Source organism: Pteropus alecto, unplaced genomic scaffold, assembly GCF_000325575.1.
Source record: "Pteropus alecto unplaced genomic scaffold, ASM32557v1 scaffold65, whole genome shotgun sequence".
NCBI classification, from domain to species: domain Eukaryota; kingdom Metazoa; phylum Chordata; class Mammalia; order Chiroptera; family Pteropodidae; genus Pteropus; species Pteropus alecto.
The window spans coordinates 432,755-459,588 of record NW_006439191.1 but is presented as its reverse complement, the minus strand read 5'-3'; the positions used below and the strand labels follow the sequence as shown (position 1 = coordinate 459,588).

Below are 26,834 nucleotides of genomic sequence, written 5' to 3'. Positions count from 1 at the left end.
AAATGACAGATGGATTACTGTGGTCACCTTGAAAGACAATACATTCACTATATCCACCTGGTGTTCGAAGCACTTTTGGAACCATTCTAAACCACCTGAGTCATGAGAACACTAATCTCTTCACTTCAGAGTTATGTTTCATTTTTAGCCCTACACAGAATGTGGTTTAATTACATCATTCGTCAGGCTTAGTTCTAAGTTAGTTTGGGCTTAAAAAAAGAGAAGACTGGTATCACTAGGGATAATGGTAGTCATGTATTTTTTAAAGCACTTCTAGGGTACATATTATTTCTAGAAAGAGCTACAGGGAATTGTGAAGCAAAATCAAGAGGGAAAAAACCTACCCACAGCAGGTAGAGCATGGGGGAAAATTTGATGTGGTCTAAATATATTAAGCCTTCTACTTGCTTTTTAGCTCTTTCTAATGTAGAAAGAGCTAAAAAGCAAGTAGAAGGCTTAATATATTTAGACCATATCAAATGAGAAACCAAAAGAAAATATGGAAGAACATAACACGATTAAACTAATAGGTAAAAAAGATTTTTTGACTGCAAAGAAGCGAACTCAACAATTGTTACCTAACAAACCATTCTTTCCTAAATCTTATCTGATACAGATTTTTTGAAGAAAGAATAAGTAAACTCACACGCTCCATGTTAAAATCCAAATCCCTCAATGTCTCTATTTGTCCTAATCCTTACATACACCTTATACAAGAAGGAAAAACTCATGTGTTACATGTGATCCTCTTGCCCACAGAGATTGTTTTTTTTTCGGCAAGACAGGGATGGTAAACATACAAAAAGATGGAACACTACCAAAAGTGTTTACCAACATGATCCAGCTCCTTGGGGTATCTTGTAAAACTACATTCAGTATTTTACAAGGTAAGTTAAAATAATCCGTTGCTATGGTACTTAGACTAGTATAGTGGGTACTCAAAAATGTGTTAAATGAAAAATTGCAATAATCTCCCATCATTTATGTTTCTATCACCTTAAAAAGTACACTAACTTTTAATACTGCTTCACTTATCTGTGCTGGCATATTATGAACAATTTATATTTTAAATGAGACTGACTACTCCAGGCACATGCCTGCCTGAAATATGATGTTTTTGAACTATAAGTTTATTTGAAAAGGTAGTAGAGACAATTCTATAATTTCAGCTTTTCTGGGACCATACGAATTATCAAACTGAATTATTTATTCTCTTTGACTATTAAAGAGATACTAAAGATCTAACTATAGTTAGTCCTGGGCAAGTTCAGATAAAACATCATAATTACCCTTGACTTTTTAGATACTACTGACCTCTGAAAAATATCAGTCTCATGAAAAATCAAGTCAACATAAAGAAAGAGTAATGATTTAACTACATCTTGATTTGATGACACATGCACCAAACACATCTCTTCCACTTGGCCAGAAGAGGCACTATTGACTTGTGACAAGGACTCAAGTCATTCCAAAAAAGGGAAAATTAACCGTGTACTGGATAAAGAACTCATGCGACTTTTAGTTTAACATCTTGAATTTGACTGGACACATGACCACCTTCACAAACTGAGAAAATTACAGAACTTTAAACCCATCAATATATGTGAACTGATAGTGACACAAACAATTTATAATTTACCTTCACTGCCGCTAGAGATGAAGTCTTCATTATGGCCTCCAAAACATGAATGAATTGTATAAAACCCTTGAGTAACACCTTGATACTTTCTTACTAAAACTCTGTCTTGCAAGTCCCATAAATGAACTCCCTGTAGGCGAAAGAGAACATAGGTATTTATTCTACCTCAATGCAGAAGAATTAAAAAAGTAATCTGTGAACATCCTTATCCCTGGCGGAAGGCTTTCATTTCTATTTATGATAAATTTAGAGTTGATTCTACACATTTAAGGATCAAACACATGCCTGATAATTCGTAGAAATCGCAATTAAAATTTAACCTAAGCTAAATTTTTCCTGAGAATTATATTAATAAACTTACCTGAGTTGCTACATTTAACAAAGCTAATCGGCCAGTCTTCGAAATAGTAAAAGACATAATGGGATGATCTTCTTGTACTCTGTAACCAGAAAATAATTTGTAAAAAAGCAACATAGTAGGAATCAAGACATTCAAATTATCAAAATATAAAATGTTCTAGCTTAAATGTCAATTTTGTCTGTAATTAGTATTATATGCTGTATTTCAATTGAGAAGAATCTAAGTTAATGATTACTGAGCATCGCCTGACCATTGACCCAAATTACCAAAGTATCAAAACCAAAAACATAATAAAAACTCTTCTGAAAGAGCAAGTTCTACTGCATATTTTAATATAAATTAGATAATTGTTGTTTAATAGATAAAAAATAATAGTTACATGTTCCTATCTGTAAGGTCCTCGAAGTTATACCCCCGAATTCGCTGGTGTGTATCTGATGCCAGAACAGTCTTCCCGTCACTCAAGCACCAAAGGCATTGCACTCTCACCCCTTCCCAGGAGTCAAGGAGGTTACCATCTAAATCCTGAGCGAGAGAAAAGTACTTCAGCATTGAAGAGCACTCGGAAAAGCAAACAAAGAAACAAAAGAATTCCTTGGCACCATCTTTCTGTAATAAAAATTTAGTCTTTTCCTGAGACTGATCTCAACCTAACTGCTCCATAAGTGCTTTCAATTGTGGAAATCTGAATACAGGTAGAGTTTCATCACAACAATACCGAAGTGGGTGGGGGGTGAGAACCTCTGGAAATCTATCTTCCCTTCAAAAACCCACCGTGCACAGATAAATACAAAGAAAGAATCCTTAAGTTCTATGTAAAGGTCTCACTACCACTGGAAAGGAATTCAAACATTCCTTTAAAATTCACTATACTGAAAATCTGTCTTATAATATTCAGAAGTTGTGATATGGAAAAAGATTACCAAAACATTAGTTATTATAAGCTTTATAGAACTCAGGAATCTGTTATGTCCTTTCACCAATTTTTTTTTTTTTTTTTTAATGCCTACAGTACCTGGTCTTCCTAGATGGTCTCCCATCCAAGTACTAACCAGGCCCGACCCTGCTTATTAGCTTCTGAGATCAGACATCGGGCTTGTTCGGGGTGGCACGGCCAATAGACCATGGACTGTGGCTCCACTGGGGTGCGAACCCAGGACCTTCTGTGTGTAAAGCAGACATGCTAACTGCTACGCTGTGGAACCATGTCCCTTTTCAGCAAATTTTTAACATGCTCTACAAATCAAAGCTCTTAGGGTTATCATCTTATTGAATATTCGAAGTTCTGAGAGGCATCCCATTCCCGCTTTACAGATTAGGAAACTACCAAGTCCCACACCCTGAAGGTTTAAGCACTACAAATGGTAAAGTCAGCAGAGACATACACGGTCATCTTGCATTCAAGGAATTAAGAACTAATGGTTTATGACCATAATGCGAAAATATGACACTAGGTTCGATTGAGTTGTACAGCCATCTTAATGAAAGAAATTAATAATTTGTAACAGTTTATATAAAAAAAGCCTTTATGATAAGTGATCTTTAGGTACAGTGAATGATTTGATGGAATTTATTATCTTATTTTAGTCTTGAAAATAAATCTGGAAGTGACTACTGGAACCATCTGGGCAGTGATGAGACATGGAATACAGACAGACAGTCATGACGCTCCATTTGTATCACAGTCTACCTTGTCGTAAGACTTTTTAACTATTACTTATTTTTATCATCCCCCAAATTCCAGATTAACAGGGCAGGTTTTGGTCAGGAGACACCTCAAAAATGAAGACTGAAAAGTTGTCTGGTAGCACTCAGCACCACTTTACTTTCTCAATTATTTCAGACAGTCTACTCGTGAAATTTAGAATCTTTTTTTTCCTATGTACAAAAAGAACCCAACAGAAATTAAATATTAAATCTTTTCTCTCGATACATTAAAACTTGATTATAAGAACTTAGTAAATTTTAAACATTTTACTAAATGCAAAGTGTATACTTTGTACAAACATTTAAAATGGTTAAAAAAAGGAAAGGAAAAAAAGGCCACAGAAGGTCTACTGGACAGTGCTTATCTAGAAAGATGGCAAAGTAGGTCTTCATACAGTAGATTTTATAAAGTGAATTCTTTTTTGTAACAAATCAAGTGAATTCTTTAAACAAACCTAAATTTGCATTTAAAGGCACAGACATTTGAAGGGGCACTAAATACTCACACACTGATAGAACTGGCCACGCTGACCTCCGGTTACAAAGCGTTTCCCATCTGGATTCCAAGCCACACTCGTTAAACTGTCTTCATGAGATTGGCTCATTTTTGTCCTTAGCTCTCCCGTCTACGAAGAAACAAAACTGAGTAAGACCTTCAGGATACCTCCCTATGTAAAGAAAAAAGAATACTAACTGGGATAGCTGGTTAGTTTTCCTAACTAGAGAAACTTTTAAATTGGCCTTATAGAAACAAGCTTGTAGCATTCTGAAGAGAAATTAAAGACTTAAAGAAAAATCCAGGAGTTGAACAATGTCTGGCATAGGTGACCCACAGAATAGATATGATAACTCCAAGAACTCTCATCTCAAATCAATTACATCCATAAGTTAAAACGTAATTTTTCCCAAGATGATGAAAAGCCTAACACTACATACGTATTCCTTCAGTTTCCACTGCTCCAGTACATAGTTCTTTATAAATTTTATCCTAAATATTCCTCAAGAACATGATTAATGGGTAGAAAAACAATGCCCTTAAAACTAGGCCAAAGATATAGGGCAGTCTAAATTATGTTAATTCATATTCAAGATGCTCAAAATGTAGTAGGGAAGATGGGAAGAAAAATGAAAATTATTTTTCTGACATGTAACTTTATTTCCATTAAAAGCAACAGAAAAGAATTTTTGTACTGTTTAGCATAGTCATTCTAAAACATTATTCCCAAATAAGATTATTTAGTGGTTACAACCTTCAGAGAGCCTCCTGTTATTTTTTTCTAAGTTATTGAACTTAGAAGGTAGACACATACCATTTAATCTAGTCTTGATTCCATTTTGTTCATGGATTAGAAACAGGATCTGAGAGATAATAGCTGCCCTTGGTATAATAAAAAGTATATGGGCATAATTTTCCTGTGAGAAATGGGTAATCAAAAGTAAAACAAAAAAAAAAAGAGTGAAAACAAAGTGTATGATCAGGAAACGGGGCCAAGTAATAAAAGCAAAGAGGGCATAAAAAATAGAAAACCAGATGTCTCCCTTACACTGGAAAAAAAAAAACCATCAGCAATCTTAAAACTTTCCCCCATATTGTTAACTGTTTTCACTTATTCACTTTTTCAGGTTGCCTGATACAAACAATTAAAATAAAAGCCCAGAAGCACAAATACACATGCAACAGCTAAATCCTTGGCATTTTCTATTCAGGAATATGTTAATACACTAAGTTCTGCAGTCAGAAGTGGTGTTTTCTTCTGTTATGCTCAGGATAGTGAGTATATGAGGATTAGGAACCTAAAGACATAAAGGAACAATTTGAAAACTGACCAAAAAAGACCACCCTTTTTTAACGAGTCTATAAAGTAATACATAGTAAAAGTTCAGTTAGAATGTAGTTTAACTCCCCAGAAATTCAAAATTGACTCAAAGACTACACAAGCACAATAAACTGAGTCTCTATTATAGGACTATGACTACATACATCCTCCCTTTGAGAGGAAAAAAAAGCTTTAATAAAAAAAACTTTTTCTTTGTCTTTTAGGTCAAATTACCTTCGAGCCTATGTTATTGAGAGAAAGACATCTACTCTATTCTGTGCTTTGCCACTCCCGTGAACCCAATCCCAAATACAACACTGGTTAGATACAAACGGCATAAAGACACTTTGAGAATGCAGAATTTCTGATTATGAAATGAATATTAAAATAGTAGAGAATTATAGTTAATGTTCTTAGATAAGATAATGCCATTTGGTTATATAGGAGAATGTTATTTTTTGGAGATATGTGCTTAAGTATTAGGGGTAAAATATATCTGTAATCTACTTTTGAATGTTTTGGATGTATGTGTGAGCATGGATGCATGAATCTGTTTGTGTGCATGTACGTATGAATCTGTTGAATCTAGGCGGGCGTACAGGTCATAGCTGCACTCTTCTTTCAATTTAACTGAAAATTTTCTTAAAAAGCTGGGGTTGAATCATAAACAAATGACTCAGTAGTAAGAAAATCTTACTGATGTAACAGAATTAGAATTATGGCGTATCCTGAGGTATACCTTTGTATTCATTCTATTCTCTATACCATCTTTATTATCTGAGTCATTTCTGTGGAGCTTTATCTTCACTCTCTCGGTAAAAATCAACTTATTTACAGGTTTCCAGACTCAAAACCCTATCCTATCAATTTATACTTTTATACTCAAATCATAGTCTGGACCATTCCCCTGCCTTGGGGTTAAAAAACCGAAAATCATCACCTAACCGGTCAGCTTAGAGAAGGAAGCTTTAAAAAAATTTTCCTAACTAACAACTACAAGGTTTCCAAAATAGTCTTTAGATAATGGAGTGAACTTAAAACTCAGTTTTCTAAAATGGAACCCTACATAAAATTTAAGTTTTTGTTTAGCAACAGAAATAAAGTCCTTAATAGTAAGTACGGAAAACACCATTTAAATTTGCTAAACTAGATCAAAATACTGAATATAGACAAGGAGATGGCCATCAGAATAGAAAAGCTGGTATTAACGCTGCTATTTTCACACTTGAAAGGTAAGTTTTGTGTACAATTATGAAAACTATGAAATATAGAATCTTTTCTGAAGTACAAAGTACCATAGTAAATAGTACAAATTCTATAGTACAAAGTACAACATTCCTGAATATACTTATTGATCATTCTTCCAAAAGCTCTATTATATTCAGCATAATACTTCAATGTATAAAACATCTGGACGCCTGGGTTCTTTCTGAAGAATTACCTTTTACAAGAGATATATTTTGGTCACTTGGTTGAATGGCTCTGTTCTATAGATCAAGGATAAAGGTACAATGGACATGGACATGTGCAGTGTGACTATGCTGTGCCTAAGGCTACATATGAAGGATGGGACTTGCTCACTTGTACATTCCAAAGCCAAAGCTCAGAGCAGTCATCTGGGCCACAAGCAACAAGATAGTTGTCATCTGGACTCCATGCAATATAAGAAACGCCGTAAGCATGTCCTTCTAATGTTTTAAGTAGTTTCAACAGGTGTGTATCCTGGGAGGGAAAACAGACAATTCAGTCACTGGCCATCTCTCAAGTCACTGTTTTTTTTTGTTTTTTTTTTTTTGACATAACTTAAATGGCTGCAAAGATGTTCTCTGAGGAAGTGTTCATGATTTCACCAAATTTCCCCCCAACCAAAGCTCTAACAGCTTGCTTCATAAAGACTTGTCAATGCTGCGACATCTAATAAGCATTTATGTACACAAGGCATGTGTGCTAGACAAAAACACAAAGATGACGCAGACTATGTTCTTGCGAGGCTGTCAAGGAAACTGAAAACTGAAAACTGAAAAGGCAGGTGTAGTAAGAACTACCTCTTACTTATTTTTCTAACCCATTTCCCATTTGCCCCAAGAATACTCGCTGGCGGCGCCTGCGGCTGCAGCCTATACCCCAAGATCACTCATGGATTACAGTCCTAACCTCATCCTCAAAGTTTGCTAAGAGGTATCTTGCTTTTATTATTATTTTCGCATTGCTGTGGTATATATTGATAGTCTTTGGAAACAAACGACATTCTATTTATAGCGTTCTGTTTTTAGTAGGAGTATTTCCATTTACAGAATATAGTAATTCTCGATCGGTGAAAATGTCAAATCCTAAAAAATGTAGCATTCCTACACGAGATGTTAAATTAATGCTGGCAGCGAGCTGCACTTTTTTCCCTTAACGGTAAAAGGGTTAAACGGTTTTACTGAGATATAATTTATATGCCATGAAATTAACCCTTTTAAAGTATACAACTTCAGTGATTTTTAGTACATTCACAAACTTTACAACCATCACCACTATCTAATTTTACAACATCTCCGTCACCCCAAAAGGAAACCCCATCCACATCAGTAGTTATTACCCTCCCTCGTTCCCTATTGCCCCTGGCACCCACTGTCTTCTCTACAGATTTGCCTGTTCTGAATGTTTTATACATCTCATTTAATCCTCATAAACCTAAAGCTAAGTATTATTCTACTCTCTCATATTACACAGAAGGAGATGAAGGTTTAGAAAAGTGAGAAACTTGCCTCTGTTTATAAGTGGGGATGTGAACCTGGGCGGCCTGGCTCTGAAGCAGATACTTGAGCTGTGCAAGATGAACTTCAGAGTGCAACATGGAAGTGGGAAGTGGCAAGGCAGAAAAAGTGGACATCTTAATTTAGGCTAAGGGGTTAAATTTCACTGTGAATGAAGAGCCGCTTAAGATTTTTAAGCTGGGGAATATATAATATTTGGCTTTAGGAAGAAAACTCATACAACAACGTGGAAGATAAGAACGAAGAAAGGGGCTAAGGACACCCTTAATGAGCCAACCCAACAGCCATAATTATGACAAGAAGTGAGGTTTTAAACTAACAGTCACAACTGGAAGAGGTCAGATTAAAATATACTTGGGACGTAACACTGACATGAAAGAATGAGACAAAATATGTTCAAAGGCAACCTCTAAATTTCTGTTTTAGGGGATACGTATGGATGGATGTGGACAGGGAAAAGAGGAAGCAGGAATTTGGCCAGAGGTGGGGAAAAAAATTATAAATTAAATTTTAGACTTTGGTCTAAAGACTTCTTGAAACCTGTTTTGAGCCTAGGGGAAATTCTAGTGGTGTGGCTTACAAGAAGAAAAAGGTCTGGAACCAATATGATAAAACTAGGCTGGGAATTTTTTTTCCCCCCAAAATTGTCACTGAGAAATGGATGTGTTTACTGAATTTTGTCTCTTCATTGGACCCTAAATTAATCACTCATGCAATTATTTAGTCCAAATTGCCATGTTTTCATAAAATTAAACAGTTAATGCAACTACTTCTGATACTTTGAGAGGGGGATATAATATGCATGAGGAATTTATATTAGATTATAGTCTCGTCAGGTCAAAGTGGCATGTATAATAAGTCAAGTCTCTAGGATTAGCTCAAGATCTTCCAGAACCAAACTTTCGCTCATCGTGGTGCTTCTGATTTACACAAAGATTTGCTTTTAAACTGATGACAAACTACTTTAAAAGTATTTAACTCAAAAACTAATTGTTTCATTTTCATTAATAAAAAATAATCTTGTAAAAGATAAAAGTTGAAAAAAAATGAGGACATCAATGCTAGCTATACCCTGACAAGCAGTGTCTCTATACTAACCTATTCAAAGTAGAAATACCATGTTCATGGAAACCACTTAACTTTGCTTGGATTCTGACCAAGAATATGAGCAAAATTCTTGTCTTTGGGGCAAAGGTAACGAAACCCGATAAAGGAAACTATATCATGGAACCACATCGACTGGAATCTTAAGGCTCTTTTTCTACCCATTAAAAAAGAGACATGCAATACATATGCAAAAACATCACCCACTTTCCTATAAGTTTTTCAAATAGTATTTGACATAACAAAATAACCATCATACCAAACTAAAATCCACTTTATCTCAGATTGGAATGTAAGCATTAATTAAGTCTGCATTTCCCAAGCCTGGCTGCTACAAAAGCCTTTTATATGTAACATTTATCAACATGCTGCCTAACCAGTATTCTGACAAAAAATACTCTGGGAAACACTTGCATAAAAGTCTAAATTCCTTAGCAAAGTATATAAGACCTTCCTTGATCTTAGTACCTCATCTCCTACTCTACAAAACCTCTTTCCCAAAATCGCCTAAATGTCCAGACATGTTTTCTTTCACCCAAGGGTCAGTTGTAACTGGTTTTGCTTAAATAATTATTTACTCCTTCACCTCAGATAACCTGTCTTACCTTCTCTTGCTTTCCAGTTCCAGTACAGATCTTTTCTTTGAGCTCCTGTAGTGCCCATTAAGGAACAATTACCCTGTATTATCATAAGCTCAGGATGTTTCTCTCTAGCAAAAGATCTGTTACACAGCAGGTGCTCAATAAATACTTGCTAAACAAAAGAGACTAGCATACATTGCTGCTAGAAAAAAACACAATTAAGCAGAGTTTTGATGTTGCTGCTTTTCAGACATCTTGCAAATAACTGCTAAATTAAATTACAACTCCTTAGAGTAGTATTCGGAGGCCATGACTGGATCCCAAACTATTTTTTCTAACCTTACTATTCATCCTATCCTCTTATTTGGGGCTGGGGGAAGGGAAAGGAAGGTCCCTCTCTTTCTAGGATGCTGTTCTCATCTCCTGTGTTACGCGTCGCAAGGCTCAAACGAGGTCCTACTCTGTGAAGTTCCACTCTGCTTTCATAACACCTTATGTACAGTGTATGATACTTACTTCAGTGCGTTTGATTTCCCTTTCTAAACTCTACATTCCTTTCACAGGAGTTCTTAACCTGAGATCTACAAGGAGTCAACCAGGGATAGAAGCAGAGATCCTTGAACTTAAATGGGAAAAACACACACCTTTATTTTCACAAACCATGGGCTGAAATCCAGTATTTCCTTCAATTTTGAATGTAGGCAATTAACAAGGTAGTATTAGGTAATATATTAGGCATATTAATATAATATAGTAGGTATTATATTAGTTAGTACTGGGTGACCGTTAATAAATATCTCAAATATTTTCATATCATATTACAGTTGTTGCATATCTCAAAATATTTATGCTCATCACTACTTCAAAATTCTGGTAGTTATTAAATCTGCTGCTAGAATTTGTTATTTAATGTGCTACTAAAAAAACAATGTATTATCACACTTATCTGTACTATTTGATAACTATATTTCAATGCAATTGGATGAATATATAATACATACTTGGGCTTCCTATGTGTTTTGGTTTAATGTATTTACTCTGAGGAGGCGCACGTAGGGTCATCAGACTGCTAGAGAAGTATATGACACAAAAAAAGGTAGAGGCAAATAATAGATCTTATTTATCTTTTTTCATTCATAGTATATTGAAGGTTCATAAAACTGACATATGCTCTCAAATCTGATTCTATTCTTAAAATATTTCCTTCTATATGGATCCATTTCGCCATTTTTTTCAACATAGGAGTCCCAAACTTTATCCTAGGCTAATATCACACTATAATCTAAATTTTAAAATAAGGTTATTCTCTTTTGATTTTAGGTGAAGGGTTCCTAAAACAAAAATATCTCCTTAACTTATTTGGAGTTACGTACTTCTTTGACTACCTCATAAAGGTTTAATTGGTTGAAATGGAAATACTTATTTCTACAAATGTGTACGTCACCTGGTTATAAACAAAGACAAATGTTATTTTAGAGAGGACTTAGACTTTTAAATCCAGAATATAATACTTTTCATATGCATCACGGGGGAATGAAAGCGGGAGGGTGTTTGACAGAAGTTCCACAAATTACATAAGACAAAGAAGGGTTTCAGAAGGCAAATGGTAATGAGTCTTTTCTAACTCATGAAAGAATGGACACTGTATTAATCCGTAAATCAAGTATTAACAAAGATACAAATTGGCAGAGACATTAAGAACACCAAGTCTGGGGTCAAAATGTTCCTGGTTTTGAGTAAGATCGCCATTTACTAGCTGTGAGAGCCTGGGCATTTAACTTCTGTGTCAGTTTCCTCTTTTTTAAAAAAAGGAGATTGTTAGTATCTTGCACAGTTATTCAGAGTAAAGTAGATATGTGCACAGAGACTTAGTAAAATCACTAGCACGTAACACTCAACAATTTTGATAATATTTATAATATTATCCAGACAACACAGAAAGAAGACAAGACAGAGACAACGAAAAAATGCTCTCGGAAAAACTATTCATGTATGTATAGTTAAAAAATGTGTACTCAATCAATTAGATTAAAAATGACCTCTTTTTGCAATCTAAACACTCAGATTGGAGTACATACCGGATCAACTTGCCATATGATAACTGTTGTATCTTTTGATCCTGTTGCTAGTTTAGTGCCATCATTAGAGAATTTACAGAACCAGACTTCATTGCAATGCTCCGTAAGTATCTGCTGAGTATAACATGGGAACTGCCTCCTAAAACAAAGAAGTCCACAAATTATTATTATTTCAAAATAGATTAATCATAATGAAAAAGATTAAACAACTGACAAAACTCTTTTGAAGATCAAAAACTTAAAAAATCAGATATAAACGCATTTGTAAATCTTAAGAATCAAGTTTACATTGGTATGTTAAAAAAGAAAATACTGTAACATTAGAATAGACGATCTTAGGGGAAATCGGTAATCTAAAATATACTTCAATTTACAATTTATTATAATATCCCCCCCACCTTCTCAAGAGTAAAAGAGAGATGAAGTATCCACCACAAATTTTTTTGGTCTAAATAAGTCAATTCATATAAATAACAATTAATATTCAGGGCTTCATGTTTGTGTAAGTTGACTGGCATCACGTTGTTTTAGAATGAATAATGTACATTTTCATTTACATAAAAGCAACTTGGCATAACAAAAAGAGAAGAGGCACTTCAGCCAGATGAGTCTGGGGCACAAGCTTTAATGTCTCTGGCAAGTCATTTAGCTCCTCTGAGCCTCGGAGTATTTACAGAACTCTATACAAAGATAAAATAAAAGCATGAAATAATGAATGTAAGGTATTCAGACTGAATCTTACACTTAGCTAGTACTTCCTAAGTGGCAGCTGTTATTGTATATCAGGGACAAAGAATTCTATGATTAACGTTACCAAATTAAAGAGGAAAAAGTTATCCTAAGATTGACTATTCTCATTAAACACTTACTTTTAAAAAACATTCTCTCCTTTTCCAATTTCTACATCAGCACCGTCTAACGGAACTTTCTGTGATAATGAAATGTTATATACCTGCACTGCCCAATCTGGTGGTCCTAGCCACACATGGCTATTGAGTATTTAATATGTGGTTAGTACACTTGAGGGACTTCATTTTTAAATTTAATTTTACTTTGAATTACTTTACGTTTAAATTTAAATGGTCACGTAATTAGTGGCTACTGTTTGGATAGGATAGCACTTTAACGGATAAACATTTTAAGTCTGTTTTGCAAATGGTCTTCCCTATTTTTTCCTGAACTAATCAATAATTTAAAATATATATGTTGTCAATTCACTAGCCTGATAGGTAGTACATCTTCAAAAATAAATTAACATTCTTTACCTGGCACACATGGCAATCAATCTACCTTGGCAGTCACTATTTGGAAGCTACTTTAAACTTTCAGATTGTCTAACTATAAATTACTTAATATTAAACTATATTCTATATGTGAACTGAAACATAATCAATACCAGTTAACATTCATTAAGCTCTTACTAGATGCCAAGCACTGTGCTATTTGCTTAATATACAGTACTGCTAATTCTCAAAACTACTCTGTGAGAGAAGTTACATCTCCATTTTCATAAGGCTTGGAGAGGGCAAATAACTTATTAGATATAAACTGAGAAATAATTGAACTAGGATTTAAACCTATGGCTGACCCCAAGGCCAGTTTTCTTTCCAAATGTCATTTTTAAATAATATTTTAAGACATCACTGAATAAAATTCCAATCAAATAAGTACTTTCTATATCAAAATGGTTTTCTCCCATCCTATGGGTAATAATCAATAGTGATGCCATTTATTCAGTGAGGAACATTTTATAGCTATAGCTGATCATGAAAGATACATCTAAAATCAGAGCAGCAGATGTCCTTCAAAAAGGACTGATTCATAAAATTATAGGACATAAACCAATCAATCTACGGACAATGGGTTGTATCTGAATGTCACTAACGTATTTAAATTGTCATTTAATCATTATGTAAATAATCTTTGAAAAAGACTAACAGTCCACAGTTTTTTAAAAGCCTAATTCTAGATGTAAACAAGTGATAGTTTACTTGTCTTTGTTTTTCAACTAAATTTAAAACTTAAGATAGTGTTAAAAATATCATTAGCTTCCCAAATAAAACTAAATAAAATGTAGCATTTTAATCATGTGAATCAAACTGAATCTTAATATTTTAAGTCTCTAAAATATTTTGTAATAATCCTTTCCTAAAAAACTAATATTTACAAAGCTACCTGTGGAAACATTCTTCCATTGGTTGCTCTTGAAAAAAACTCCGCAAAAATCATTAAAGAAAAAATCCCTGTTCCTTGCTGGTCAAATTTAACCAAAAATATGTATATATTAACAGTGAAAAATAGACATTATATACAACCTAAGGAAAACTCTTCAGTGCTGATCAGGATTTAAAAAAAATTATAGTTCACTTAAGCATAATTAATTCTCCATTCTCCAGAGAGAACAAGGAAAAGCTGGTATTTAATTTCAATGCTAAGATTTAACTTCTGAAGACAGTCTTCCAGGTTCAATGCTAAAATTTAGTTTCTAAAAGTGAGTAAAGCAGATAATAAACAATACCAATTTTTCTTTTGAAGACCTCTAGATGAGTGCGAAATACTAGGAATTAAATCAAATTCAGGTTCTATTTTCCCAGTTGAGCAATAAAGAGAACTCACTCTAAACATTTATCTACTGACTTAATGCCTGGTATCTCCCGCTTAGTGTCTTTAAAATCTAACTTAAGAGTGCTAAGTCAAGGCTGACTCCTGGTTTTCTGGCCTGAAGAAACTGAGTAGATAGTAACCTTTCACTGAGACAGCGAGTTCAAGAGGAAAAGCAGACTTTGCAGGGAGAGGAGAAAGGAGAGGGAAGTTTTATTCTTGACATGTTGCATTTAAGGTACTTGAACAAACCCTCATTGTTGTATTAAGGTCTAAGGCTTGGGAAATAAATTCTACAGCTCTAGCCCAGACCTAGGAGTCATTAGATCCACGGAAGTATAACCTAAAGGAAGAGAAAAGGATGAAAAAAAGAAACATAAATCTGGAATATAGACTTATTAAAGGGATAGGCAAAGAGAAGGAGCCAGAAGTGCAGCCAGGAGTAAAGCCAAGAGTCGAGAATGTTTTAGATCTCAAAGGAAAAATTTCAAGGCAAAGGAGTCAACTGCTACATAGAAGGGTCAAGATACAGGCTGGAGAGCGGCCACTGGATTTAATAAAGACGCCCTTCCTCACCAGCACCCGCAGTGGTCCTGGGGTCGCACTGGCTGCACAAACCCCAACACTTGGAGGTCTGAAGAGCAAAGAAGGAAGGATGTGGGAACTGTGAACGCGCAGGATGGTAGGCAACTCTTAAGGAGTTGACTCTAGAGCAGAGGTAGGAGGGGTGATAACTAGGAGGAACATCGAGTCAAAGATTTGTTTTTAAACTGTTGTAGAGAAGGCTTTCCCATCAATGGTTATCTGAAGAGTGAGAACTCTCTCATCTCATGTAAAACCAGGGTGCTTTCTGCACAGGTTTACAGGAGCCTGATTCTTGATCTGAGGGTTGGGAAAAGTCAGTCTACATATTTTCTATCATTTACTATCAAAGATATTGGTATAAAAGTTAAAACACTTAAAAAAATGTAGGTCACATTCTCATAGATTTTAGTTTCCACACAAGGAGACAAGCTCTTAACCTACTGACACCTCCTGAACCACAGCCTACTATAAATATACCTTTCAGTGTATTCCACCAGCAACAAATTTAAGAATCAAAAAGAAAAAAAAAAAAAAAAGATTGCGGTTCACAACTGCCTTAATGCCTTAATTTTCACACTAGTCTTAAATTCCCTAGAGAAGCTATGAAATAGAAACCATATACACTTTAATCTATTATCTCCTCCTATCTCTATTCAATTCAAATAAAAAGACTTAAAAATTCTCATAAGCAAGTCAAAGAACAATGTTAAAGAGTACAAAGGGATAAAGGAAAAGGATCTCCAATCACTTTCTTTGAGAACATTTAAGACATGCACCAAGTAACTGCCCAATACTTGAAGATAAATACCACTTGTAATGTAAGGCCAACAGCTCAAATAATTATTATTTTTTATGGCAATTGGGGAGGGTGAAGTAACAACTCAACTACATATGAAAATAGTTTATGCACACCTAAAAAATTATCTTAAATCACAGTGCATGTATAATTTTGATAGTTATTAAGAAGTTCCTTTTTTTTTTTTTTTTTAGGAGCAGAGTCCAAAAATAACTTCTAAAAATATACTCTTCCCCAAGTGCGCCTACCTTATGTTATTTTTCAAAAAAACAATTGAAACTGCAAAATTAGAGTCTGCGGGAATTGAAACATCTTTCTCTTTCTCTTGGATGCTGAATTACAATTTACTTGAAAATGTAAAACTATGTAAGTTTTAACATTAATTTTATTATTTTAAAATAGTTTTCATCTAGAAGTTGTAATTTGTCCCAGGTATATTTGCCCATTGCTTTTACTCATTTTAAACCCTCAGACTTATATACTTTTGTCTTTCCTATTCATGCTCTTTTCAGTAGTTCTTTGAGGATGTTTGGCAAAAGAAATTGACCACATGTACAGCAGCTGTTCTTATTTGGTTCACCGGATCCAAATCATTTCGTTACTGGAGTTCGAAAGATTTCACAATTTGTTTTTCAGCATCTTATAAATGAAAGCTCTGCTATAATTTTGGAGATTATGAAAATAGTACGGACATTTTACTCAAAATATTCCTAACATCAAAAGTGAAGCCTGACTTCTTACAAGTTAAATTATGTGCATGGGTTAACTATAATAACAAAATCCAAACCAGAAAGTTAATACCTGTTATTCCAACCAATTTTAGTTTAGAGGCTATCTCCTACTGAAAAGCAGAACTGTCATTAGGAAAAAAATATTTCCATGATCTTTATGGGCAGAAAATTATCTGGGCCATAGTTAAAATAGATATAACGTCCAGAAAAGAGTTACTAGAGTGATCTCTGGCATCCAAAGACAGCAAACACTTGGGTCACTAGTGTTCTCACACAATATTACGTACAAGTCCTTAAAAAAATGACCAGATACAGAAAATGACCAACCAAACCCATAGACAAGAAAAGGAAAAATAGGCTTTCCAGTTTCAGTTCTCATGGTGTGGTTTACTACACAAACACACATAAATTTCTCTTAATTTTCAACTTCGATAGTCCTAGTTTTAGTCGTGAACAAATGCTAAATCAGACATGAATTGTTTTATAGCCACAGGATAAAACTCTTAAAAAAAAAACAAAACATTTTAATAAAGTCCATACCGAGCCTGTAAAATGTCAGCCTACTTCAGAATTTAGGAAGTTGTCCTCTTACCTACTGCAAACATGGTCTATAAGGAGAGACACAGAATCCAGGTTATTATCGAGTTTGGTGTTGTGATAGAGGCACCGATCTCTTTGCAGCTCCACCGCCTGCCGGAGGAGAGTCTGTAAACGCCGTGGGGGGAGCATCACTGACGGCGGTAAATACGCTTTAATAGAAGACAGTTTTAAAAAAAGAAAAATTAAAATAAAAAACAAAACAGTATAAACTTTTATTTAAAAGACATTTGCTCATCTGCTACTGCACGTGCCCTACCCTAATAACACTGTGTCCCTCATGTAGAACAGTCTGGGTGATATAACATGTGGGCTTTAGGAATATCTGTTGCCACTAAAATGGAATGCACTTGAACAGGAAGGCTTTAATTTGTATGTGAACTTTCTAACAAACAAACAAAAACAAATAAAATAAATAAAAAGGCAGTGACAATAAAAAGAAAATCTAAAAATGACTGTGTAAGAAAGGGAAATTACGCACCATTAAAAGTGTAAGAAAAATCTCCATTTCACAAAGAGCAAGCCAAAAGGCTGATATAAGTAAAATTCCAGGCCCCACCAAATTGCTTCTAATGCCAAGGATACTGTGCAAAATTCAGGGAATAACTGGTGTTTTGATATTGATACCAATCTATCCTGTTCCTTTAATGCCTTATCCCTCCCCCAAACACATGGTTTTCTGATTGTTAGGATCTCCATTCCCACCTCAACATGAAAACATGAAATATATACAGAACATGATTTAATCAGAGGGGAAAAAAGACAATCTTTTGATGAAAAAGATGTGGCAAAAATAAAACCCTTCTTCTAACTTGGAACTTATAGAACATAGTTGGGGGAAGAGTAAGAAATCTGGGCCTTAATACTGAAATCAACGAAATATTTAAAACGCTCATGGTTTAAAGCTGTGGTTTACATATTTTCCTCTAACCAAAGCACTTTCAACCCAAGCAAAATCTTAAGGGTAGCATCACTACATAAAACAAATGGAAGGAGAAGTGCTCTGGGACCAGCACCCTTCCACTGACTTCCGAGGTTAGCTTCTCAAGGCTCCATGGCAGAATTTGAAAGCTCTGGTTTAAGGGGTCTCTTAATGGCTTCGCTGTCCCCTCCTCTAAATGCCCACTAAGTAAGACTAGACCCAAGTCTTCCTAACTGTTTCCTAATGTCTAATCTAAGAGAAAACACAGAAACACGAAAAATTAAGACTCTTACTCTGAAGTTTGTCCAATAGTTTGGATCGGGAAGCTGTTCCTTTGCCTTCCCATTCTGCTTTTGCACGCAGGTCTTCTGCATGGCTACACATCAGATACCTATAAATATGACACAGAAAGAACCAAATATCAAACCCTTTTCTCTGGATTAAACATAGCTGAAAACTGCTGATTATACTTGGGATATCTAGTTCTTACTAAGATACATCAAGAAAAAATTTCTAGAGTGGACCCAATTCATTAATACAACCTGGTACCTGGATATAATTACTAAAATATAAAAGAAATAACTAAATATATATTGTTATATATTTTATCTCTTAATAGAATATATTCTTATATTCATTATTATATATCAGTATCTATATGTAGCTCTTATTGCCAGGCTGTTCTAAGCTGTCAACATCTATTACTTCACTTAATGTTCATTACAATCCTGTATGAAGTATGCACTATTATTCTAGTTTTATAAATGAGGAAACCAAGGCACAGAAAGCTTAAGTAACTAGCTTAGGGTTAAGTTAAGAGACAAAGTAGGAATATGAACCCAGGCATTCCAGCTGCAGAACCTGCTCTTAACCACTATGCTAACTTAACTGCTTCTCTATAGTAAAACAAAACTCAAAAAAAAACAAAAAAACAAAAAAAAAACAAAAAAAAAAAACCCTTCAAAGATATTTATACTAAGTTAATTAAACAAAAACAACATACCTTTAAGAGTTTATCATTAACGTCACTCAAGAAATGGTATAATTGGATAACCATCCTTGTGTCATCCTGTGAAAGGTATTGCGATCCCAAAGTAGAAAATTTGGGAACTGTTTTATTACTCACTATATGTGCCGAAGGAGGCATAAACGCTAAAGTTCATGGGTTCTGGAGAATACATGAGGGCCCCCTGCTGGAAGTGTGACCCTGACCTGGTTCTGGCTCTTCTCAGAAGAACGGGCTTTAAAAGTAAAAGAAGTGAAGGCATTATTCAAACATGGAGATTAGACCTGGCAAGTAACTCTCCTGCTATTTTGTCTGGTACTCTGTTCTCAGACAAATCTGTTCTTCTCACTTGTAAAAAGGGTAGTAAACAGCATAGTGAGATTTAAATAAGATGGAGTATATTAAATACTTGGTCTACTACCTGATATATACATAGAGCTTAATAAATGATAATATAAGTATCAGAAACCTCTCAGTTAACCTGAGTACCACCTCCTCCCTTTTCTTAACTGCATAAAGCATACTGCATTTAGCATCTATATAACTGCCTTTTACTTATCAGAACTACTTGCTCTCTTGCTATTTAGTATACAGTGTTTTAGCCGATGAGAATTACTCCCCTCCCCCCAATAGAATGAGTAGTTAAGATTTACAACACCTTACAAGCTGGATATTGCAAATATCTGCTTTCTAATATAACTTTGGGAGCAAAATTTATCAAAAATTTTATGGAAAATTGTTTACTTTTAAATTTTGCAAATGTGACCTACAAGTGCTTCTGTGTCCTTTTGAAAATATACATTATACCTTAACGTTTTAAATGAATGTCTGTTCATGGCAAGTCACATGGTATAACTGAGAATACTGGACTGAGAAAGAACCCTGAGTTCTGATGCCAACTCTGCATCTTGTCGTCTCTGGACCATTTCCTTATGTGAAATATTCAAGGGATAAACTTGATGAAGTTCGGTTCAGGATAAAAACTACATGATTATATTATATATGCGGTTACCAGAGCAGAAAAAATATTCATCAGGTGAATGATACTTAGGTGATACAGCAATCAGACACCTATGTAAGAGGTAACCAGAACAAGGTAATTTGTCAGGTACAAAATTAAGATATCCAGCAGAATTTACTATTTCAAGATGTAGTGGTGGGTAAAGACCAATGACTTGAATCTTAGCTCCCTGATTTATTAACTCTATTTTTGACTGCTTACTTCACTCCTCTGCTATGAGGCTCAGTTTCCTTCTCTGCAAAAACCCTAATATGAATCCTGTATCTTTTTGGGTCTATCTTTTTGTATTTGAAAACTCATTGTGTGAGATACTGTTCTTGATGCTGGGCCATATCATATAGTGAAAAATGCTATTAAGAAAAAAAGTCAAAAACAAAGTGATGTGACAGAGAATGCCTGTTGGGTGGTCTCAGAAAAGGATATTTGGGCTGGGACCTGAGCAACTAGTAGCCAGCTTAGGGAAAAGGAGTTTAAGATAAAAGGGACAGGCAGTACAAATGCCTTACCATTAGTGTTGCTAGAGAGTAACGAGTAAGGGAAAGGATCAGGGCCCTTGTGGGCTGGAGCAGAGACTTTGGATTTTAAGTGTGCTGGAAAGCCAGCGGAAAGTTTTAAGAAAGGGAGAGAAACAGCTAATATATGGTTTACTTATATATTTCTGTGGCTGTGTGAAATGTGCTTTGTTAAGAGAAGGAGAGGTGTTTATGGCTTAACTAGGGTAGAAATCGTAGAGACGGAGAAAAATGAACAAATCTGGGATGTTTTGGAGTTAGGCCAATACATGTCAAAGTTAAAAGACTTAAAAATGTTTTTTGTCTGAACAAGTGGGTAAAAGGTCCTTCCATTTACTGAGATGAGCAAAACTAGAGGAGGAACAGGTCTGTGGTGGTGGAGAGGTAACTGGAATCAAGAATTTTATTTTGAAAATATAACTATGAGGCACCGATTAGATATCCAAATGGAGAATGTCAAGTCGGCTATTACACATACACTGAGAGTTCAGATGAGAGGGTACATTTAAGAGCCACTGGCACAGAGACGGTACATGAAGGCATGATACAGAATGAGATTGCCTAGGAAGAGCTTGTAGACAGAATAGAAGGGAGGTCCAGAACCAAGCCTTTTGGCACTAAGACTTTTAAAGGATTTACATGCAAATAAAATGAGACTGTATATGAAATGCTTATCAAGAACCTGGTACATGATAAGCATACATAAAAAAGTTTGTATGCATCAATACTGAACACTTCACTGCTTATTGTTTTTATAGAAGATTTCGCCATAGGGTTTTCTGGCACAGGGTTTTTAGAGATTATGAGATGGCCTTTTATTGTCAATATATATTTCTTCTTCCTTTCACCCATCTAAATATCTCTCTATTCTAAATTTAAAAGCTTCCTAGAATGACAAAAAAAGTTTGTACACATATGTGTGTTTATCCAGACAAATATTATCTAAGAATTTAGCAATATTCAGATCTTAGGAAAATGTTAAAAAAACATAACTTTGGAATAGAAACCTTGATAAAAGTAACAACTCTGCCATCAGCCTGGAGTCTAAGAAATTGCTTCCTTACCCACTAAGAACATGAATGCGCTCTGTATTGTATTTCAGTGGCGTCAATTCACAGCGTAGAACCTGAAGTGCCTCCAGGACCTTGCCATCCTCCAGGTATTCCAGGTACTTCTGCTGCAGCAGCAAAAACTTCATCCTCTGACATGACAGAAAGCAGCAGTCAGGGGAAAAAAGTTGATGGAAGGTTCAGAAAATGTTTGTGCCTAAACAGAACAGTAGAAACCATTCTACTATGCCCTTCGACAATAACTTTTTATAAAGCTTTAATATGACTCAAAATTATTTGGTTTAATAGAGTTGTCATAGATTAAATACAACTTTGCTCAATTCCACGTCTTAATAAAACTGTTTTAAACAAGTAATTTCAAGTTATGTAAGATCATTAATGACTAAGGCATCGAAATAGGGAAAAATGAATTCTGTCCTCAAAACATTCACCTAGAATTTTATTTCTTGTATGAAAATCTAAAACTATTCCAAGTAGATTCTAGATTTCCTTTTTAAAAAAAGCCTGACTTTTATAACAAGGCACTAGGGGGTTTTATGCAACAGGTCTTGAAAAATATTGCAGAAAATCCAGTTAATGGAGGAATTATTTAAAAGCCGCAATGTGAAAGACTAAGTGGACCAGAAAGCAGAACTAGAGCCATGAGATGTTTTGAGTGTCAGATTCTGGCCTATCAAAAATAAGATTTGAGATTTTGCTTCCTGGCATACGTATGCTATCATTTTTGGTTCAAATGAACTCTTTATAAAATTCTAAAGAAAAAAAAAGAAGAGCTGTGCAGCAAATGGACTACAGGTTGGGGCGCAAAGCTGTGAGTGTCCTGTACTAAAGTGGACAAGCCTAAGCCTGATGGACTCATTCTCTAGGAGGGAATAAAGGGATGCCTACAATAGAAGGTTTGTGTTTGTGGATGGGTGGCAATCTTCTCACTGGTGCATTTAAACTGTGAAGCACAATTATTATCAGCTCTTTCTCCCTCAAAGGATAAATCATTTCCAGCTTACTGTGAAGCACTTTTACATTGTTTTTTTTTTTCTTTTTCTGAAATGTGTTTGGTTTTAATACTTTTTAATGTTCTGTTACTCTATTACTTTACTTTTCACGTGAAAGTGATCACCATAATCCTAGCAGCTTTTACTAGAGAAAAGATATATATATGAATATCGAACTTGGAATTTCTTTTAAACTTTAAGCCTAATTAAGGACCACTGCTTGGGGGTACTCTTTCATTGCATTTGCTACTTGTGGTGTTTGAGCAAGCCAACTGATGGAGGTAGAAGAGTTAGTAGACATAAAATGTTAGTCATGTTTAGACACTCCAAGAAACATAGTGGGAAAAATCTCAAATCTACTTACTTTAAAAAACAGTTAATGCTTACTTTAAAAACAATGAAAATATACTGCTCTCAAAAAATGATGTGGAGAAATTATCATTTGTTTACAGAATTAAAGAGAATAATTAACTGCTCTATAAAGTTTTCTACTGGGGAGTATTTAGAAGATATAACCTATAAGCTTATAAAAATGATTTCTAGAGAAAATAAAAACAAACCCTCTCACATCTATTAGGCATACATTTAAATGCATCTTTTGTAAGATTCATTCCTTACGTCTGGTAATAATCTCATCTTAAACCTATAGCTAAAGGATAGAAAAAATTTCATACTATGAGATAAGCTCCTATAACTCCAGAAAAATTACACTTACCAAATTTTACACTTTAGGTTAGATTGACTAAATGAATGTTTCAGAAATAGATTAGTTACCAAAATGCCCTAAAAAGTATGCTGCTGTACATGTAACTTTACTTTTATATGTCAAATAAAAAAGTACTTTGAAGTCTATCAGGTGACAAAAACCAAAAGCAAAAGACTAAATAAAACAAAACAATCTAAAAATCAAAGGATTTTATATTTGAAGTTAATTCTGGATATTCTCACCATTTTATCTTCTGAAAAAAACTTCAACTCTTTATGAAATGAAGAGTTCATGTATTTCCATTTATCCATAAACTGTTAAAAGTTTCATTTCACATACTGTTTTTGATTCAAACCTGAGAATCATATTTAGTTACAGAACTTTTTCATTTAAATGCCACATAGAACTGGCCAGAGAATGTACATTTCAGTTTTTCACTAAATTTCCTTAGCAATTGGGAATTTGGGGAAAATTGGTTTTTTTTTTTTTCCTCTTTTTTTTCTTTTCCTTTAGTAGTTGTTTTTTAATTCAGGGCAAATCCTCCTTCATTTACTTATGAGGTGTCAATCATTAGATCCTATGCACCCCTCCTCCCCCATTCCAATGTGTGTAGGGACAGTGTCCCAAGCGCTATTTCCCCCTTATTTTCCCACCAAGATCCTGCTAGAACATGTTATTCTCTTTCTACGGGATAGAGGCAGGGCAGGACAGAAGAGGGAGGCAGAGCAAAACTCTGAGAGAAGCCAATATAAACACGTTTTCCTGTATACAGGGAATGCTCTAAAAGCAGTGCAAGAACATTTCTCTATGAGTCATTTTATCCAGATTAAGACAAAGACTATCCTCGAACGGATATCAAATCTTGGTGGTATACATGGCAACTAACATGCTGTGCTGCTGGCCAAGCACAGCTAGAGATTTGACAGAAAATTACAGTCTCCTTAAAATCCGTTCAAGTACTTGATGTACATGATAAGGATGGAGAGCAAAACTATTTTAGTTCCCAAAATTTAAGGCACAAAAATGCAAATATGGTTTCAAGAAAATAAATATCTTTCTTTTGGGGGGTTAAAAATGTTGTTAATTATTTACTAAAAAAATTTTTTAAAATTGGGCAAAACTGAAGTTTGCTGAAGTGGGGACAGGGCTTCACTAACATTTTTTAAAAAAGACCATAAGCTTCTTAAATAAAGAGAGAAAAAAAAGAAGAGAAAATAAACTATCTTTCCCCAGCTCCTAATTTTTTAGATTATTTCTGGTCTCTGATAATTTTGTAGCATTTTCAGGCATAGCAGTGTTTCTTTCTCTCTTTTACTATCTAACAGAAACTTGAAATTGGTAAGTGACTAGAATAGCTTGAAAGATAGTTTCGCAAGGTAAATTCAGCTGTTGCCCCCCCATCCTACCCAATATTTGGATGGCTTTATCCTTTCTTCCCACATAATTACATTGAACTCAGTGTGAAAGAAAAACTCAGAAACTACGATGCACAGGAAGTCTGGTTATCAACAACCGTCTAGCTAACTCGGTAGTGGTTCTGACTAACTCTGGAATAAGGTTATAACCAAGTTATATCAATTAAATCACGACTCAGAGAAAAAGAGAAATGAAATATTTAAAACGTGGCTCTCAAAACTCCTCTCTACTGGACTTTAAAACATATTAGTTATTTTTTGTATATCAAGTTAATATTTGAATACTTAAGTATATTTTTCTTATATTAAAAAATAATCAAACAGTTTTAGACATATAAAAGTTTGCTATGCTACTGATCTCAATACCCACCCCAATTCCCCAGATATGGCTAAGCATAACTGAACCCAAGCTAAAAAATGTTGATTCATGAGCTCAGCTTCCAGAAAATCCAGAGCAAATTTTGCTATTTCTGGTATCATTTGACTGGAAACCATTTTTTTAAATGGGAGGCTAGAGTGGGGGAAGAGTGGATTGGGTCAATAAAAACATTCAGGTTTAAAAAGTTAAATACAATTTTAGTCTAGACAAAGTCGTCAAATGTGTCTGGGTATACAATTAAAATAATTATGTTTAAAAAACAAATAGTTGTCTTCTAAGGTATTGTTACAAATTTATGCTTACATTAGATTATCCTCTAGAGATGTAGTGGGGGAGAGGAGTAAATCTAAACACAATTAGAAAGGTAAAAAAATGCTGAACTGAATCTTTAAAAGCAATTGATTCATCAATGCTTAAAGTGAGATAAAATTTGAACCCCTTTCTTTGTATAAATACCTAAACAGTTTGATGGCGTGAGGCTCAGCCAGAGATTTAATCTTCATCTTTTATTAGATCCTAGAATGTTCTATAGACTGAACAGGCTGTAAAAAGAAAGGATTCCTCCTTATTATCTACAACTACCTTTCTTCAGTTTACACGTTGCTTCTAATGAAGATTTCTAATGAGATATAGTCATAATCTAAATCCAATACAGAAGTCTCAAATTACTATAAGCAAATTAAAAAAAAAAAGGAACTGAACCTATTCAAATTTTTACTACTGAATCACAGATGTCATTTGGGTGAAGCTTAAAAAAGGAAAACAGTCCTCCAAGAAATCACTCCTGTATGTTAAAACAGTCCATCATCTTTACTGTCACCATACAAGCAATGCTAACTTGTCCAATGGGAAAAGAACCCCAATTCTTATTTGGGCCATTTAATTGTCCTTATTTTAGGGTCACCTTCCATTTTGGCACAGCTAACAATTTATGAAAAACTGCTCAATTAAAATATATTGAGGTTTTGTTTTTTTTTAAACCCCAAACACAATGACTGTGGAAAATTTGTAATCCTTTTGAACACAGCTATTTTTTATTTTAATTTGTTTTCATTTTCTTTTGAAATTTACTATGATGTTGATTATTCCATGAGTTAATTTATTATCAATCATCTGATTCAATTTTAAGTTAAAAATTTTAGTATTTTAAATATTTACTAAAGATAATACATTAAATCATTAATTAAAATGAATCCATACTTGTTCATGCTTGTATGTACCTTTAATTCACCTGAAGTCCATTCTCTACAATATTATTGTATAAAATTACATTAAGAATTTGAAAACTCTTTTGAAATTGATTTAAAAAAAAATCCAAAAATCAAAAACAGGAGACTCTATTAGATTTATAGACAAAGGCAAAAGATTAATATTTGACCCAATTAAAAGGTAACATTCATTAAATACTAGTATTTAACAAACAGCTGGTTTCCCTACTTCACTTCCTATTCA

The 26,834-nt window shown here is 34.4% G+C and overlaps 1 protein-coding gene across 2 annotated transcripts in view; it reads right to left on the bottom strand.

The window, feature by feature from the left end:
- The window catches only part of WDR26 (WD repeat domain 26), a 39,482-nt gene that overhangs the window by 9,346 nt on the left and 3,302 nt on the right, over positions 1-26,834 (bottom strand). For both annotated transcript variants that reach the window (XM_006916201.3, XM_006916202.3), the window contains exons 4-12: positions 21,885-22,021; positions 18,575-18,672; positions 17,355-17,511; positions 12,050-12,188; positions 7,106-7,246; positions 4,214-4,333; positions 2,380-2,525; positions 2,001-2,079; positions 1,640-1,769 (exon numbers count right to left, since the gene is read on the bottom strand). In XM_006916201.3, the coding sequence (XP_006916263.1) occupies positions 1,640-1,769; positions 2,001-2,079; positions 2,380-2,525; positions 4,214-4,333; positions 7,106-7,246; positions 12,050-12,188; positions 17,355-17,511; positions 18,575-18,672; positions 21,885-22,021 (1,147 nt within the window). The remainder of the gene's footprint in view (positions 1-1,639; positions 1,770-2,000; positions 2,080-2,379; positions 2,526-4,213; positions 4,334-7,105; positions 7,247-12,049; positions 12,189-17,354; positions 17,512-18,574; positions 18,673-21,884; positions 22,022-26,834) is intronic.